The sequence below is a fragment of the Antennarius striatus genome, chromosome 13, assembly GCF_040054535.1.
Source record: "Antennarius striatus isolate MH-2024 chromosome 13, ASM4005453v1, whole genome shotgun sequence".
Taxonomy (NCBI): Eukaryota; Metazoa; Chordata; class Actinopteri; order Lophiiformes; family Antennariidae; genus Antennarius; species Antennarius striatus.
In genome coordinates, this window is record NC_090788.1 from 15,159,077 (window position 1) to 15,175,000 (window position 15,924).

The following is a 15,924-nucleotide window of genomic DNA, read 5'->3' on the forward strand; positions in this document are numbered from 1 at the left end:
AATAATACAAAAGTTGCTGACCTTTTGCACCTCGACATATCAATACACTGTAGCTTTATTTTATTTAAACAGTTGGCAGAATTATCTATTAATATTTGGTTCGCATTCTCAGATCGTTTCAACTAACAAATGGCGTTAAAGGCAGAGACAAAGCGGGGAAACATGGGGACAATTATCCTCAATTGCGTTCATTGTTATTTGCAGCTAATTATTATTATTCTCCCTTTTGTTTGTGAGTGTAAAAACAGGCCGACAACAGCCGCAGCGCAGAGAGAAAGGAAAAATAGTGGCCTGAATAAAACCCCCATCCATAGGGTGGATGTACAGCCTGGTTTCTGGTTCAATCTACCAAGTGCCTCCATCCTAAAGTAGATGTTTGATTCCCGCAGATTGTTTTCTCTACGTTCATATATTCAAATTCCTACTGGACCACAATTAATTGACTTAATTCCTCAGACGCGTTTACAAACTTCATCTTATGGAATGAAAATCATTTTCAAGGCCGCGTCGTAAAGTTTCAATCCAAGGCTCCAGAATCGAAAGTGTGGAGTATTTTTTTATTCATTCATTTTATCCGTGGATTTTATCCTCATATTTCCGTGGGGGAAACGAGATGTTTGAGACAAACGCGACCTGAAGCCTTTTTAGAAGTTTGTATTTTTCCCATTATTTTTTCCATCGTGATGCTGCTGCCAAAAGTGAACGCGTGGACGGACAACATGTTTTCCCGCGTAACCGTTAATAATGAATCCACGCATTTCCAGAGGATTCATGTGTGTGTGTTAAATGTTCTTTATCCAGGCCGGAGTGTGTGTCCGGGCCGGGGATGAGGAGGAGGAGGAGGAGGAGGAGAGGCGCACCGTGGATGCTGAGCGGAGTGGACCTGACTCCACTCCCCCCTTTGTTTGGGGGCGTCTCCTCTCGTCCTGTTCCCTCCCAACATCTCCTCCGATCTCCTCCCCTCCCTCCCTTCCTTCACATCCTAACTCTCTCTCTCTCTCTCTCTGTCTCCCCCCCCCCCCCCCCCCCGGGAGAATCGTTTGGTAGAGAGAGGGAGCGAGAGAAGGAGTCCTTTGGGAAGAGTCCTCAGAGAGGAAGCGGAGTGGCGAGAGCTCGGGAGTCATCCACGGGAAGCAGCGCTGTTCTGGACACCAAAGCCCCCCCCCGCAACACGTCCCGGACAGGCTGGGCTGAAGGAGAACACTGAGCGCGAAAATTGGAAGAAAGAAGTGCCAGATGATGATGATGAAGATGACATTCAGTCTTGGTCTCTTTTCTCTTTGACACCTTCAGCTGCGGATCTCCAAGAGTGACTTTTTCTCCTTTAATTCCGCCCTACTGGAGATGTAAACTTCTTTTCAAGCCTTCACACATTTTGGGATTGTACTGTTCCGACACGCTGCCCTCCTTCTTTTAGCGCACACTAACCAGGACAAGAATCCTCTTGATTTCTGGCGAAGCGCTCCCGCAGCAGAAGAGCGCTCCCGGGTCGCTCCGCGCGAATCGGAGTCAAAGATCTGCAGGAGAACAAGTGCGCGTCTCAGGCTGGGAGAGACCCGGTCGTAGAAGGACACACGTCGCGCCACACGGGGGTTCGTTCATGTTTGGGATCCAGGAGAGCATCCAGAGAAGCGGCAGCAGCCTGAAGGAGGAGCCGCTGGGAGGCATGAACGCTGTCCGGAGCTGGATGCAGGGGGGCGGCGTGCTGGACGCCAACACGGCCGCCCAAAGGTGAGCTCTGCCCCGCGTGGAGGACCCACGCTTCCACCCTCTTTTTCAGTTACCGAATCAGGGAACCAGCGTGACAGGACCCCCGTAACACCAGGATGGACGACTTTGGATACAACCAAAGATTTGATCACTTTTGATTATTGTGCAGGATTTTAAATTCCAAAGGCACGACGGGTATCCTTTATAATTTAAAGAGTCACCGGTAACGCGTTGGAGTTTTACGCACAAAAACCGCGAGTCTGTCCGTAGTTCAGGTTCAATGAACTTGAATCAATAAGTGACTCAGAGTTAAATTTAGATCATTTTCTTTTCTTTTAAAATGAGGGAAAAAATTTTTACCCATCAAAGATTCAGTTTGTATTCATAGGAAACGAATTTCCACACTTGACCCGCAGGTCGAGGGGAGTAAAGGTGGATGAGTCCTAGATCATCATGTCAGCCCGGGAGGAGCGGTCAGCTGATATTTATAGAAAAACACCATTTGTGTTTCTTTACTCTTGATTTTAAAAAAAAAGAAGCTTCAGCCAAGAGGTTAAAACTGCACACATTTTATTTCCTTGCTTCTTGTGAGACCTGATATTTGTCTTAATTCAAAGCCAAAACTTTATCACCATTCTAACGCCGACTCATCTTCGCCTGTGTGTCCGCAGTGGAGTGGGTCTGGCCCGGGCTCACTTTGAGAAGCAGCCGCCCTCCAACCTGCGCAAGTCCAACTTCTTCCACTTCGTCCTGGCTCTGTACGACCGGCAGGGTCAGCCGGTGGAGATCGAGAGAACCAACTTCGTGGGTTTCATTGAGAAAGAGAAGGTGGGTGAAGAAATCCACGTGCAGTCGGATTATTTCTAGATTCCATATGAAGGGAACATTTATTCCTTTCTAAGGGCCTGATTTTATTTTTCTAAAGTTTGATTCCAGTGATGGAAATGATTAATGCCATAATTTAAATATTTACAAAGAAGTTATTAGTGAAATGTCTATTATTATTATTATTATTATTATTATTATTATTATTTTCATCAATTAAAAATAAGAAATTTCGATTAAAATGTATAATTATAGTTACGCACAAAATCTAATTTGAAAACTTTTTTCGATCCATTTGGTAAATTAAGAAAAAGTCCCGAGGGTCTAAATTGTTTTAATTTACAGCAGCATTGAACACACAACTACTGAACACACAACACTGAACACACAACCACTGAACACCAAAACCATTTGTTGTGTAAAAGCAGCAGCGGGGCGGGCGGTCCCTGAACACTCAACATGATGTAAATTAGACTAATTGCGGTGGGAGAATTCCGCGTTGAATTAATTTTCCTTTCAAGTATAACCAGAAATTACTGATGAATTAAAAAAAAAAAAAAAACAACCCACATGGCGTCAGAATCACACGTGGAGCGGTCTGCCGCGCTTTTGTACGTCCGCTGCTCACTTCCATCACACGTTTATTTAAAGCTCGATGGACGTGGACAACTCAGTAAGTTAAGTGTAAAGCTCTGCAGACCTGCAGGTGTTTCATTAAAAAAAAAAAAAGATTTATTTATTCTTATTTAAAAATGTGTCAATAAACAGTTCAGTGTTTGTTGCTTGTGTTAAGGAGACGAGTGGGGAGAAGACCAATAACGGGATTCATTACCGGCTGCAGCTTCTTTACAGTAATGGTGAGTAACAGACCCCCCCCCCCCACACAAACACACACAGACAATATATATTCACACTTGACATTCCAATCATCTGATTGGTTGTCATCTGCTGTGATCCTGGGATAATATCTGCACACTGGAAGCAGCTGATTTCTCATATTTTGTCTTAAAACACCCCAAAACAAAACAGGACACCATGCACCACCATCCTGACAAAACATTTTATCATCACAGGAGTTACAGTGTGGAGTTTCATACATGTGTAATTCAGTCGACCTCTGGGTAAACGTCCTCATCTCAGAGCAGCTGCTGTGGGCGGTTTTGCTCCGGCTTTATGGCTTCATCACTGTCACTGTCCCTAAATGAGTTTGTCCGTTGCGAAGTGGGCTGGGTGACAGCCTGAGCTGTCGGGTGCATGTTGTTGTGGTTGGATGTGGATTGTGGTATTCAGGCCTATCATCTTAGGCTGCAACTGGGAGGGAAACAACAGGAAACGTTCCCTCTTGTTTGAAATTAAGACGTTACAGCAACTGTTTGTGAACATGGATTATTGCTTTTATCCTCAAGCATTCCTCAGTGAGTATGGACATTTAAATCAGTGTTTGATGGACGTCAGTATCACAGTTAAAACACCAACAAAACTTAATTCTCACATCATTGACCCCTAAAAGAAGCTCAGTTCGTGTTGTCTATGCAGCTTAAATAAAGCATGACTATTCCCTCTCAGTATTTAGGATTCATCTTGTTTAAATAGTAAAAGTCACTCAAGTATTTCATGCATTTTTCATGTTTTCGGATTCATAAATGTATGAGAGCATTCTGGAGGGCAGGAGTCATTCATTATCAGTTTTTATTTAACTTCAATTTCCCAGTGAATTTTTCTTCTACATTGTTCTGTATCTACGTCAAGTCACGCTTTCCTTCTGCATCCCAACAGGCATCAGAACAGAGCAAGACTTCTATGTTCGACTCATAGACTCCATGACTAAACAGGTACACACACACACACACACACACACACACACACACACACACACACACACACACACACACACACACACACACACACACACACACACACACACACAGAAGTCTGTCACCATTCCTGTTACTTCTCTGACGCTTCACTGATCCGCCGCCCTCCTCTGTCTGCACACAAAACGCTTGTTTATGTGTGCATGATTCTGTGGGTGGGTGTTTCCACTCAGTGCCCCAACCCACACACACACACACACACACACACACACACACACACACACACACACACACACACACACACACACTACCCTCCACATGTCTCTAGGCGCTTCTTGCCTGTACTTCTCTCGCTGTGATTAGAGCGAGGAAGCAGCGAGCGGGTGTTGAGGAACAGGGCCGTTATTCTGCTGCTCGCAGTGGGAAGTGGAAAGATGCAAACAGCACCTCTGGGATTTGATCTGCAGAGGAGTCAAGCACTTTCTGATCACATCCAATTTTTCTTGTAATTTTTGTTTTTGTTTATATGTACCCGCTATGAGAGAGATGAATGTCGACTGAAGGCTTATAGATGTGTTTTCTGGGTAGTGTGAAGAGGTGTGTGTGTGTGTGTGTGTGTGTGTGTGTGCGTGTGTGTGTGTGTGTGTGTGTGTGTGTGTGCGTGTGTGTGTGTGTGTGTGTGTGTATTTCTGGCAGGCATGAGGGACTACACCGTTTTTAATAACGCTGTTTAGCTTGAGACACAAAGAGTGAAAGTCAAGAGGAGGAAAAGGGGAGTTGACCTCTTGTACACACATGCACGCACGCACGCACCCCCCCCCCCACACACACACACACCGGTGGCCCTAATAAGGAAACAGAAGTTTTCTTCTGTGTCTGTTCAAACATCTCTATCAGATGTTAGGATTTAAAAGACGAGAGCAGCTCTGGTGAATTTAAACTTGGAGGAGAACAATCTTCTGTGATGACTCAACCTGCTGACAGGTATTTTAATGTACATCCAACAGGTAAACTGTTGATGTTGATTTCTTCTGGACTAAAACTTGATTATCTGCTGATCCAAAATGAAGACAACCTGACACAAAAGAGCAGCGATGTTTTTCGTTGTTGCTACAATCCAGCCTCACAACACAACCGCGTGCAACAGTTTGCTTAGTGCTTCTATAAAAACATATTTTCTTCACTTGAAAGTGGAAATGGATAAAGCTAAACCTTCAAGCTTTATTGTGTTACTAGTATCAGTATTATTGCTGGCACTGCTGTTACAAACAAACTTTAAATCTTCCTCAGAGTTTCCATCAATATCAGACAGAGTTTATTCATTTATTATATATATATACAGTTGGAATATGAAGCGGATAGAAACGGTGTCGCGCTACAAACCTAAATGGATCACAGTCCACCTCATTTTCCCAAGAGATTTCACGTCTTTCTATTGGAAGACAAAAATGCACAGTGAGAGCAAGTTTTACAGGGAGATGATCTCTAATGGTGCCATTATTCTAAAGCCATTACACTGTGTAATAAACTTTTCCACCATAATGATACCTTGAAGCCAAAAATCTTGTCCATTAGCAGTTTAACCAGTTTGCCTTTTAAAAACATGCCAGGAACTCTCTGGAAACGGGCCGAACGCAGGGCTTCCAGCCTCGCCGTCTCAGTAACGGCTCATCAAAACAGCTTCACAGCCACCTCTCCATTTCTTTGCATCCTCAGCACTAAACCCGACAGGTGTGAAGTGGATTTGATGAAGGGCCGCTGAGGAAATGGAAGGGCACATGGACAGATGGAGATTACTTACATGTGAGTTAGAGATTCAGGTTTGGCAGGAATTCCTGAAATCTAGAGACTGTCAAAGGTTCAACAGGCTGACACGTTCAAGTGACAGCGATGAGAATAATTACCTGCTCAGTTCTCCCAGTCTTTCTTGGTTGTAACTCTTGTAAGCTTTTTAATATATTTTATAGAAAAAAGTCTCAAAATACAACAAAGCTGAAGCTTTGAGTTCACATTTTCAGTAAGAAAAAAATAATCAAAAAAACTTCAGAACGAAAGACGCAGGATTGAACTGAATACCAGGATTATGTAAAATATTATATATGAAACACAGATTATTTCACAAACACATGACAAAAATGACATTTTATACAGTCAAAATGCAAAATTTCCTTTTTGGTTTTAAAGATGTGTGTCGTATTTTTGTTGCTACGACTCTGAGATCATCGATTCCTTTTTTTGTTTTCCACATTTTTTTAATTGTGGTGCTCATGCCTGACACTTATTAGTTCTTTCTGCTGCTTTTGCAATGTCTTGCTTTGTGTGATGACACTTGCTGATTGTGCTTAACAGAGAATCAGAGCGCCTCCTGTTGTCTGCAGCGGCACAGCGCTGGTGCTGGTTCATCGTGGCTCTGTCCCGTAGAATAAAGCGTCTGTCACGCGTCCCCATCAGATCACCGGCTCTGGAGCTGACTTGACACTAACGCAGGAGGAAGTCTGTTCCCCTGCTTAACAGCTCCTTGTTTACATGCCCACATGTCACGCTGCTTCAAAGGCAGACGGCAGAGCGGCGGAGATGCTGCATGAAAGGCCTGGTGAGGTGGAGAGAGGGAGGAGACAGGAGGAGGGAAAAGCAGATACAAGATAAAGCAGAGGCGGCGAGGTGACAGTGTGATGAAGACGCCGAGACAAACGTGGGCCTTGAGAGGGAAGGTAGAAGTTACGCCATCGCTCCAGAGCCTGTTGACGATGGAGAAGATAACAAGATTTAAAGTTATTTGTTGTGTTGTCGGTTTAATCCCAGATTGAAACTCCAAGTGACTCAGATTACTGAGCTGTACTTACTGGAAATACAAGTGTTTGTTTTAGAACTATTTCTCTGATTGACATCATGATGGAGTAAGGGGCCGACCTCCTCTAGTCCACAGTGTTTGAACAAGGTGATTGTTGGATGTAGATATGAGATAAGAGGGAAGTGGGTTGATAATAAGTGAAGCGAGGAGTGGGTTCACATCCTTTACTCCACATCAGAGCAAACAGCCGCTCAGTGGAGGTTTTACCTCAGATTGGTCCCTCAGTCCCTCAGAACTCAATTCAGCTCCAACCCAAGTTATAATGAGACACATCCCAGAACAGCTGCCCTCATTATTCTTGGAAGTAAATGAAAAAAAAAAAAAAAGAGTCATGAATCTACCTTTTCATTTTGATCTAGTCCAAAGGCTGCTTGTTCTACTTTTGACACAAAGAATTTAATTGAATTGATTTTTTTTTTTTTAAAAACTTGATGAAATTTTTCCATTAATCCCAATCTAAAATCTAAGCAGTTCTTCCCTTTTTTCCAAGCTTCATCCGAATCATCCAGTGGGTTTTTCTGTAGTCCTGTTGACATTTATGATCATATTGTAGTCAAATTAAGAATGGTTCTAATAAGCTGTGTTTTTAGCCTGAGTTCTATTGGTGGGATGTGAACATGATGTTTTTAATTCCACAAGATTTCACACAAAACTATCCGTTTCTGCGGACACCCCTCATCCATCCTGCCAACTGGGGTCAAGGAAATACAGGTGAAATCTCTCCCGTCCTATCGGAAAGTGAAGTGAACTGTGTTTTATGTTTTGTTCTGACACAAAGGTGATAGATTTCAGAAACATAATGTACAAGAGAATTTACTGACTTGTTTTGTCTGGGGGTTTTTTTTTTTCTCGTTTTTTTTTTTTTTTTTACGGAGAGCTCCGTGACATCAGACCCAGTTCTGTTAGCAAAGATAAATGCCTTCGCTGAGGAGGGACTCATTCCTTGTGTCTATGAGAGAGAGAACAAAAGAGCCAAAGAGCACAAAAAAGAACAGACAAGAGGTTGAGCTGACACCGATGCATCTTCATCGAGGATAGGAAACAAGTCGAGATCTGGTCCACTGTTTTCCCATGATGCAATGAGCAGGTCTGATCATAGACGCAGACCTACAACTAAAAATAATGTCCTTTTCTGACTGTTCCATTTATTCCTACTTTTCCCTCACTCATATTTGCTTTTTCTCACATTGTAAAATATAACAGCTGATGTCAAGAGGTTAGAGAAACGGCTTCAAATGTCGCGGCTGCTGCATCGGTGTGGGTGGGTTAATGCTAGCCGTTCGGTTTTGGCTGCAACCAGTTGCACTGTTTTCAGCTTGGATCTCTGTTTATTTTGCTCCTGAAGAGATTGTTCTGGTTTGTCTGAGGTTACACATTGGTGTCTACTCTTCCATCACCCCTTCTCATCTTAGACAGGTTCTATTGTCGAACATTTGTTTTGGAAATGTTAACATATCACCTGCTCTGTTTATCCACTTTTTGCAATTTCTGCTTGAGTTTAAATTAGTTTTTTGTTTCATTAAAAGTCGTGCCTGAACAGCCTGGAGGCGAGGACCACCAAGAACTCTCCAGTCTTCCAGATTTGTCATACGTGTTCTGCAGATGAAGTAATTGCAAATACATGGAAAAATTATGACTGAATGGGGGCCCTAAAACAAGTAGGGTCTTTAATTCCAGAAAACACAAAGGCTCCTGGAGACAACCAGCTCCGTGGTAGGAAATGCTTTAGGCTACAACAACTTGGAGGCCTCAGACTGTTCAGCCTGTAGCAGCTCTCCATTAATGCTGCAAAGCTCCAAGCCGGTTACAGAGGACCATGGAGGGCTGTAGTTTCTACAAATGAGGGGCTCAGTCATGATAGGGCCCCATTTGGATAATACTTGCCCAGAGGCCCCTGGTGGGATATTCCTCACTAACACACAGGCAAGATTTCTACAATATTTTTCTATCCACTTCTTCAACCACATCATCCATCAGTTCCTTACGTCTCCTCTTCTGCCAGTGCAAACACTTGAGTCTGAGCTCAGCCCTGCTAATGAATTTATGAATATGTTTTCATTTACAAACTCAACCCAAAGTTCACCTGATGGCAGCAGGTCGTCTGAGCTTTAGCTGAGGAGACAGTCAAACTTTTTCAACCACCCCCTCCCCCTCCAAAAAAAAAATCATTTTGTAACTTTGTAAGAGTTTGGAGCAATGGATCACACTAGAAATAACGGCACAGACAGGAAATGTGCATTGATTGATAGAACGCCTCGTGGCATGTGGCGTTGTGTGCTTTGACGTTAAGCTTTCTTAGCAGAAGCAAGAATATTGTTTAAGTGCAGCAGGGAAGGTATTTACCTGAGGAACAGAAGGTATGACTGCAGCTCTGTGAAGGTACAGCTTTGTTCCTTCTAACTTTAGATTCACCTGATCAATGTGTGAGCAGATGAGACACCCTTATTTTTCTATCTGATTTTTTTTTCTTTTCCTAGCGAGGTGTGGAAACAAGGTGGAGGTGACAGACGTCGGTGTTTTAGTACGAAGTTGAGGTGTTATCTCTAAAAACCTGTGCTCCTTGACGTGAAGTGGGATCCAACCTGCTAACCCAACAACACTCCCAGTGTTGTTAATCTGAAATGAAATCCCATCATGCGCACAGTGATTCTGGGGGAGTGTTTGTTGTCACCCACCACCATGAACAACAAGATCCAGACCAGTATCCAGATCTGGGAGATTAGAATCCTTATTTGTGTTTTTTCATAGTTCAGTGGAGTAGAGCAGGAGAAACATGGCGCTGCTTTGGGGGAGCGAGAATCCAACCAACAAGCTTCTGATTAGTGGATGACTGCTCTTACCTCAGCACTGCTATGAGAGTAGAAGTACCTGCTGGTATTTCTACTGCGAACGTGTCTGTGATGTAACAAATACGTTCTTCTTCTCTCTTTGTAGGCCATTGTTTATGAAGGCCAGGACAAGAACCCAGAGATGTGTCGTGTCCTGTTGACACATGAGATCATGTGCAGGTGAGTTGACCTCTCCTCTCCTCTCCTCTCCTCTCCTCTCCTCTCCTCTCCTCTCCTCTCCTCTCCTCTCCTCTCCTCTCCTCTCCTCTCCTCTCCTCTCCTCTCCTCTCCTCTCCTCTCCTCTCCTCTCCTCTCCTCTCCTCTCCTCTCCTCTCCTCTCCTCTCCTCTCCTCTCCTCTCCTCTCCTCTCCTCTCCTCTCCTCTCATCCGACTTACTTTGTTAGTCTGCAGAAAGGTGCCACTAATCACCTCTCCATACGCGATGCATTTCTTATTTTGTCACCCTCATTAACCCCCCCACACATACACACCTAGACTCATTCGCACACATGAAGCCGTGTTGTTGAGGAAGATGAGTTTTAGCTATCAGAGTCGTTGCTTTAATTATAATCTAAAGATGAATTTCTCCAAAAGTAGGTTGGAAGAAAAGAGCTCTATTTATAGAGGCATTTTACCAACCTATGCTATACAATGTTGTGTGTGTGTGTGTGTGTGTGTGTGAGAGAGAGACGAGAGAGAGAGAGAGAGAGAGAGACGTCTGGTTAATTAGGACATAGAGAAACTCATTAGTCAATCTGAACCCTCCTGTTGTTTCATGGCTAACTAATGGGCCTTCCTCCACAATCTGACTGTAAAATATAGGCAGAGTCTCAAACACACACACACACACACACACACACACACACACACACACACACACACACACACACACACACACACACACACACACACACACACACACACACACACACACACACACACACACACACACACACACACACAGTAGGTATATGAACACCACAATTATAAAAATTCAAATTTAGCACATGAATTAAGTTGTTCGTATTCCCTGACCTTGTCACCGAACAACTTTAACTATAACAATATAAATTGGGGTTCTATATGCAGAAGCAGAGGGATTTTAGCTCTGAAATCAGGCACACTAATTTTTTATTCCATAGCTCACTGAAGGATCCTCAGGCGGTTTAGCTGCACAGTTTTTTGGAGAACCAATTTAAATTCTGATTTGATTTATAAGAATTTACGAATGAATTGTGTTAGGTTAAAGAATTTATTGCAAATTATTGTTGTTTATCTTGTGGAGAAGGGTTCCTAGACATGCATGAGCATGTATGCATGAATTGAAATAGTTATTATTATAAGGTTTCCTCAGTTATGTGGCAGAATACAAACACTCGGCTGTCTGCAACAGTGGCTGAGGTCAAAGTTACGGCTGTTGCCTTGTATTCTAACATGCTGATTCTGCAGCGGGGGCCTCAAACACAACACACAACTATAGAACACACACCCAAAGAGCTCTGGGCATCCATTAATCAGTGGGGTTCATTGTCACGCGGTGCTATTAGCCATATGCTCCCAGACAATCTGCCACTGCACTAACCCGCATCGCAATCCTGGTCAGGACTCTGCTACCGATCGGCTTTACTCTCGATGGATGATAGAGGTGACCAGACGGACAATAGTAATGATAATGTAGAATCTACGATATCAGAGGTCCCCTGAAGTACCTGCAAAATTTACAAAATCTCTCACACTGACAGGACTTGTACTTCTACTCCGAAACCCAGTCAAGACACACAGATGTGTATCTTTTACTATGTAATTCTATATGTTTAGGAAATCGATGAGATGACCACTGTATTGGATGAAAGATTCCATATTGTGTGCTGTGCAGTATTTTATTGCTGTTTTCATTCCACTGGCAATTAATATTAACTAAATCATTTATTCTCCTATGTGTCTGATTAATTTATTCAATAACTGGCCAGGAAATAACTCCCGTAGTCCAAAAATGACACTTTTCAAACTGCACCGACCAACAGTCAAAACTATTATTATTAAAAATAAACTAGCTGAAAATCTACAACGTGTTAATGTTTGACATTTTACCCGCATTATGTAATAATTTCAGTTAATATCCCACCACTGAAGCATCGTAAACACACCGCATGCAGCCGGACATTTCTTCCACATGAAGAAGGTGAAAATGGCGTCATCATCTCATAGAATTGAGACTATTGTTTAAAAGTGCATGTGCATTTATGTATGTGTGTGTGTGTGTGTGTGGTGGAAGGAGAGGAAATGCATGGGGTGGTGGATGGGGGGGGGGGTAGATGATTAGATCACCAGGATCCAAAGCAATAAGTGCTACATTACCCCCGTCCTGCCCCTTGCTTTCCTTTCCTCTGCCCCTCCATTTATAACATCTTCCACTCTGCTCCTGTCTGCACTTCCTCTGCTGTCCTCCCTTAATCTTCCCTCCTCATGCACCCCTGCCCTCACCCCTCCTGCCCCCCCACCCTCTTCATTTTCCCTTTCCCTTATCATCGGTTTCCTCCTCTCTAACCTCTCGGTGGTGCTGCTCTGTTCTTTGACAAGTTTTCAAAGTGACCCAGTTGACGGAGCGGCAGAAAGGAAACGATAGAGCCGCTCGCAGAAAGAGAGGCAGGGCAGCCAGTGGTGGAGACAATGTTAAAGGTGTAACATATCAGCCTTCTTTCTACCCCTGCCATCTGTGACAGTGGGAAACCTGAGACGTCTCCCCCTACTCTTCGTCCCACCCTCTTGTTCAAGCTTTTCCTCCCATGCTCACCCTTTCACTCCCCCCGGCTTCAGTTTTTTGCTCTTGCTCATTATTCAAAATTGATGCATGCAAGAAAGCTTTGACAGACTTGTGGCACACGTTTTGTTTGTGTGTGTGTATATGAGTGTGTGTGTGTGTGTGTGTGTGTGTGTGTGTCCCACTCCTCCTCTGAACCTAAGGCCCCTTCACCTTCAGCAAATTTTATGTTTTATAAATGACCAGATGTTATTCTTGCAATACATAAAGAACATTGTCTCACAATTGACACGACAGTTTTTCGCTATGTTTTGACGTAGAATGTGTTTCACATTGGACGTTTCACTAAAATGATGGTTTGTGCTTAGAGCTGTACAAAACTTCATGGCGCTCTAACACAACGTCCTCCTTTTCTCCTGACGGATAAGGGTCATCCGTATTTCCACGAGGTATCACTATTTGACTCAGCTGACTGATGATTGGTCAGTGCTTTTGGCAGAGCATCTGTTCCATTCTAATGGTACCGCAGTTGGCACCAACTCGAGATGCAGCGCAGCAAGAAGAGGTCATTGAAACTGGAAAAGATCCACTGATAAAATATCATCTTTCTGCGACAAACAGAATAGATTAGTGATCCATGAGGTTGTGTTCAGTGTCCCAGAGGACTAAATCCATCAGTATCTTATGTTAACAAATGTTTTAAAACCTCTAATCTAAACCGCTACAGTATTTTCGGCACTATAAGGCACACGGGATTATAAGGCGCACCTTCAATGAATGGTCTATTTTTTAAAAAAAATTCATACATAAGATTATAAGAAATTGAGAACATTTAAGGCTTTTAGGTGCGCGGAAAAAAACTGTAATCTGTTTTTAAATGGCTGAACTCAGCAGCTGTTTATTTTCTGAAAACCTCCTCCTTTCAGACCACGACAACACCTGCTGTGTCAACCGATTGTCCAGCGTTACGTTTGATCAGTGTGAATTGAGCGTTAATCTCTCTGCATCAGTGCATACACAGCACGTAATCTGCACATTTAAATTTGAACTCCCAGGTAACACACTGTATTTTCCCTCATTCTTCTTCCTCTAACTCTTGTCTTCTTCTCTTCGCAGTCGATGCTGTGACAAGAAGAGCTGTGGGAATCGTAATGAGACACCCTCAGACCCCGTTATCATCGACAGGTACTGTTCCTCACTGCAGAGACAGACAGAAACGTTTAAGTCTGATGCTGAACACGAGTCACTGAAAGCTGCAGGAATCAAAGGTTTTACACGTGTTTGATTTGCAGCTCGGTGTCCAGTCGGTGATGTCATCACTGGCCCGTGCAGGGGTTTATGGGTACAAATCAGCTGCTCCTTTGCGACATAGTTTCTGCCAGATTCAGGCACAGACAAGTACGAGCCTGACTTCCCATGAATGTATGATATGGAATATAGAGCTGTTTACGAGCAGAGGCTGTCTCTCATGTTTACATTACCTACCTGTCTGTCTGTCTGTCTGTCAAGGTGGAGGACTGAATCTATCCCTCTCTCAGCCCTCCTCCCCCTCCGCCTCTCTTGTAGCAGCACAGAAAAATGGGTCATGAGCAGAAAAAAGTGACAGAGAAAAACTGAAATGAGATCCAACCTCATTTTAGTCTGATTTCTTCCTGGCAGTTGTTGTAACCCTCCGTGAGCAGGTTTGTGTTTGGAAGTGAGATTCACAGTGACGGGAATGACGGAGTGCTGGTTCACTCCCACCACACTGGTACCATAGCAATAATGATTTTTATTAGTATAACAAGTAGAAGAAGAAAAAAAAACAGATAAAAAAATGGATGTCTTTTGTTTTTAATATGAGATTAAAGCAAATGTTCGTCATGTTCTCACTCCCAACTCACACCCCGAGGCTTAAAACCATCAACTATTAGCATCAGTTTAAACATTATTCATATGTTTCTAATAATATTCGGTATATTTCTGAAATTAGAACAGTCACATCACCTTAGGTGGATGTATCCTAAGTTAGTAGCCATCCCTGCATTGATTAAACTGTCTTAGTTTAGCTAATTTAGCTCCAGTTTCTTGAAGAAACACACTCTTCACACCAAAAATCACATGCAGTGATTGCATCATTGATTATATAATTTTCTTATGAAACTAAAATTCGGCTTGATCAAGATATGAGAATAAATATCTAAGACCATTCTGACACTTTATACAATGAAGTGTGAAGAAATATTTCTGTTTTGTGCCATCTAGTGATCTGTGTATTTGTTTTAAACAATCTAGCCCCCTGTAAATAACTTTCTATACATGTTGCATTTGTAAATAGTCAGTTAAAACCTCCAATGACAGTGAATTTTGCATTGAAAAAATTTGGTATTGACATTAAAACCTGAGTTTCAATTAAAAACAGTGGCATTGAAATATTTCTAGTCATAAGTTGGCGGTGAAACCAATGCTGGGCTCTGAAAAGAAAATCCACTGCTGTTGTGTTTCACAAAAAATCTGATGTTATCGGTGATAGCTGGTAATAGCCAACGTTCGAGCGGGTTCCATCTGACGTCTGCCGGACGACATCTGAAAGTGAAACGTGACGTTATAAATTTACAGCATTAAAAACACGCCAGAGAAAAGGGCTCCTCCTCTCCTCTCCGCTCCTTTTTCTCACACATCCCCCTCGTATATTTTTGGGACCATCATGGAATGCTACACACAACTGTATGTCATTTTCACTGTGCATTTGTATGTGTGTAGGGCGTTATAGATTCTTTACACCACAGCCATATTATCCTGTTTTGTCGGCTATCTCAGACTTATCAGCTTACACCTCATTATACACCCCTGGCAGGTGTGTGTGTGTGTGTGTGTGTGTGTGTGTGTGTGTGTGTGTGTGTGTGTGTGTGTGTGTGTGTGTGTGTGTGTGTGTGTTGATTGTTGCATTGGGTTGTGCCACTGAAAGAATAGATGATATTCTAGACACAAAGTGACATAATAGATCTATAATCATAATGTCTGTTTGAGGCATGAATGTTAGGTGTCTTATTGTGTGTGTGTGTGTGTGTGTGTGTGTGTGTGTGTGTGTGTGTGTGTGTGTGTGTGCGTGCGTGCATGCGTGTATGCGTGTGTGTGTGTATGCTGTGTTTTATA

At 43.0% G+C, this 15,924-nt stretch overlaps 1 protein-coding gene across 4 annotated transcripts in view; it reads left to right on the plus strand.

Moving 5' to 3' along the window:
• Positions 1 to 1,082: 1,082 nt before the first annotated feature.
• The window catches only part of LOC137605932 (transcription factor COE1-A-like), a 77,191-nt gene continuing 62,349 nt past the window's right edge, over positions 1,083 to 15,924 (plus strand). For all 4 annotated transcript variants that reach the window (XM_068330873.1, XM_068330876.1, XM_068330872.1 and 1 more), the window contains exons 1-6: positions 1,083 to 1,731; positions 2,382 to 2,538; positions 3,329 to 3,392; positions 4,312 to 4,367; positions 10,135 to 10,208; positions 13,906 to 13,974. In XM_068330873.1, the coding sequence (XP_068186974.1) occupies positions 1,601 to 1,731; positions 2,382 to 2,538; positions 3,329 to 3,392; positions 4,312 to 4,367; positions 10,135 to 10,208; positions 13,906 to 13,974 (551 nt within the window). In that variant the 5' untranslated portion in view covers positions 1,083 to 1,600. The remainder of the gene's footprint in view (positions 1,732 to 2,381; positions 2,539 to 3,328; positions 3,393 to 4,311; positions 4,368 to 10,134; positions 10,209 to 13,905; positions 13,975 to 15,924) is intronic.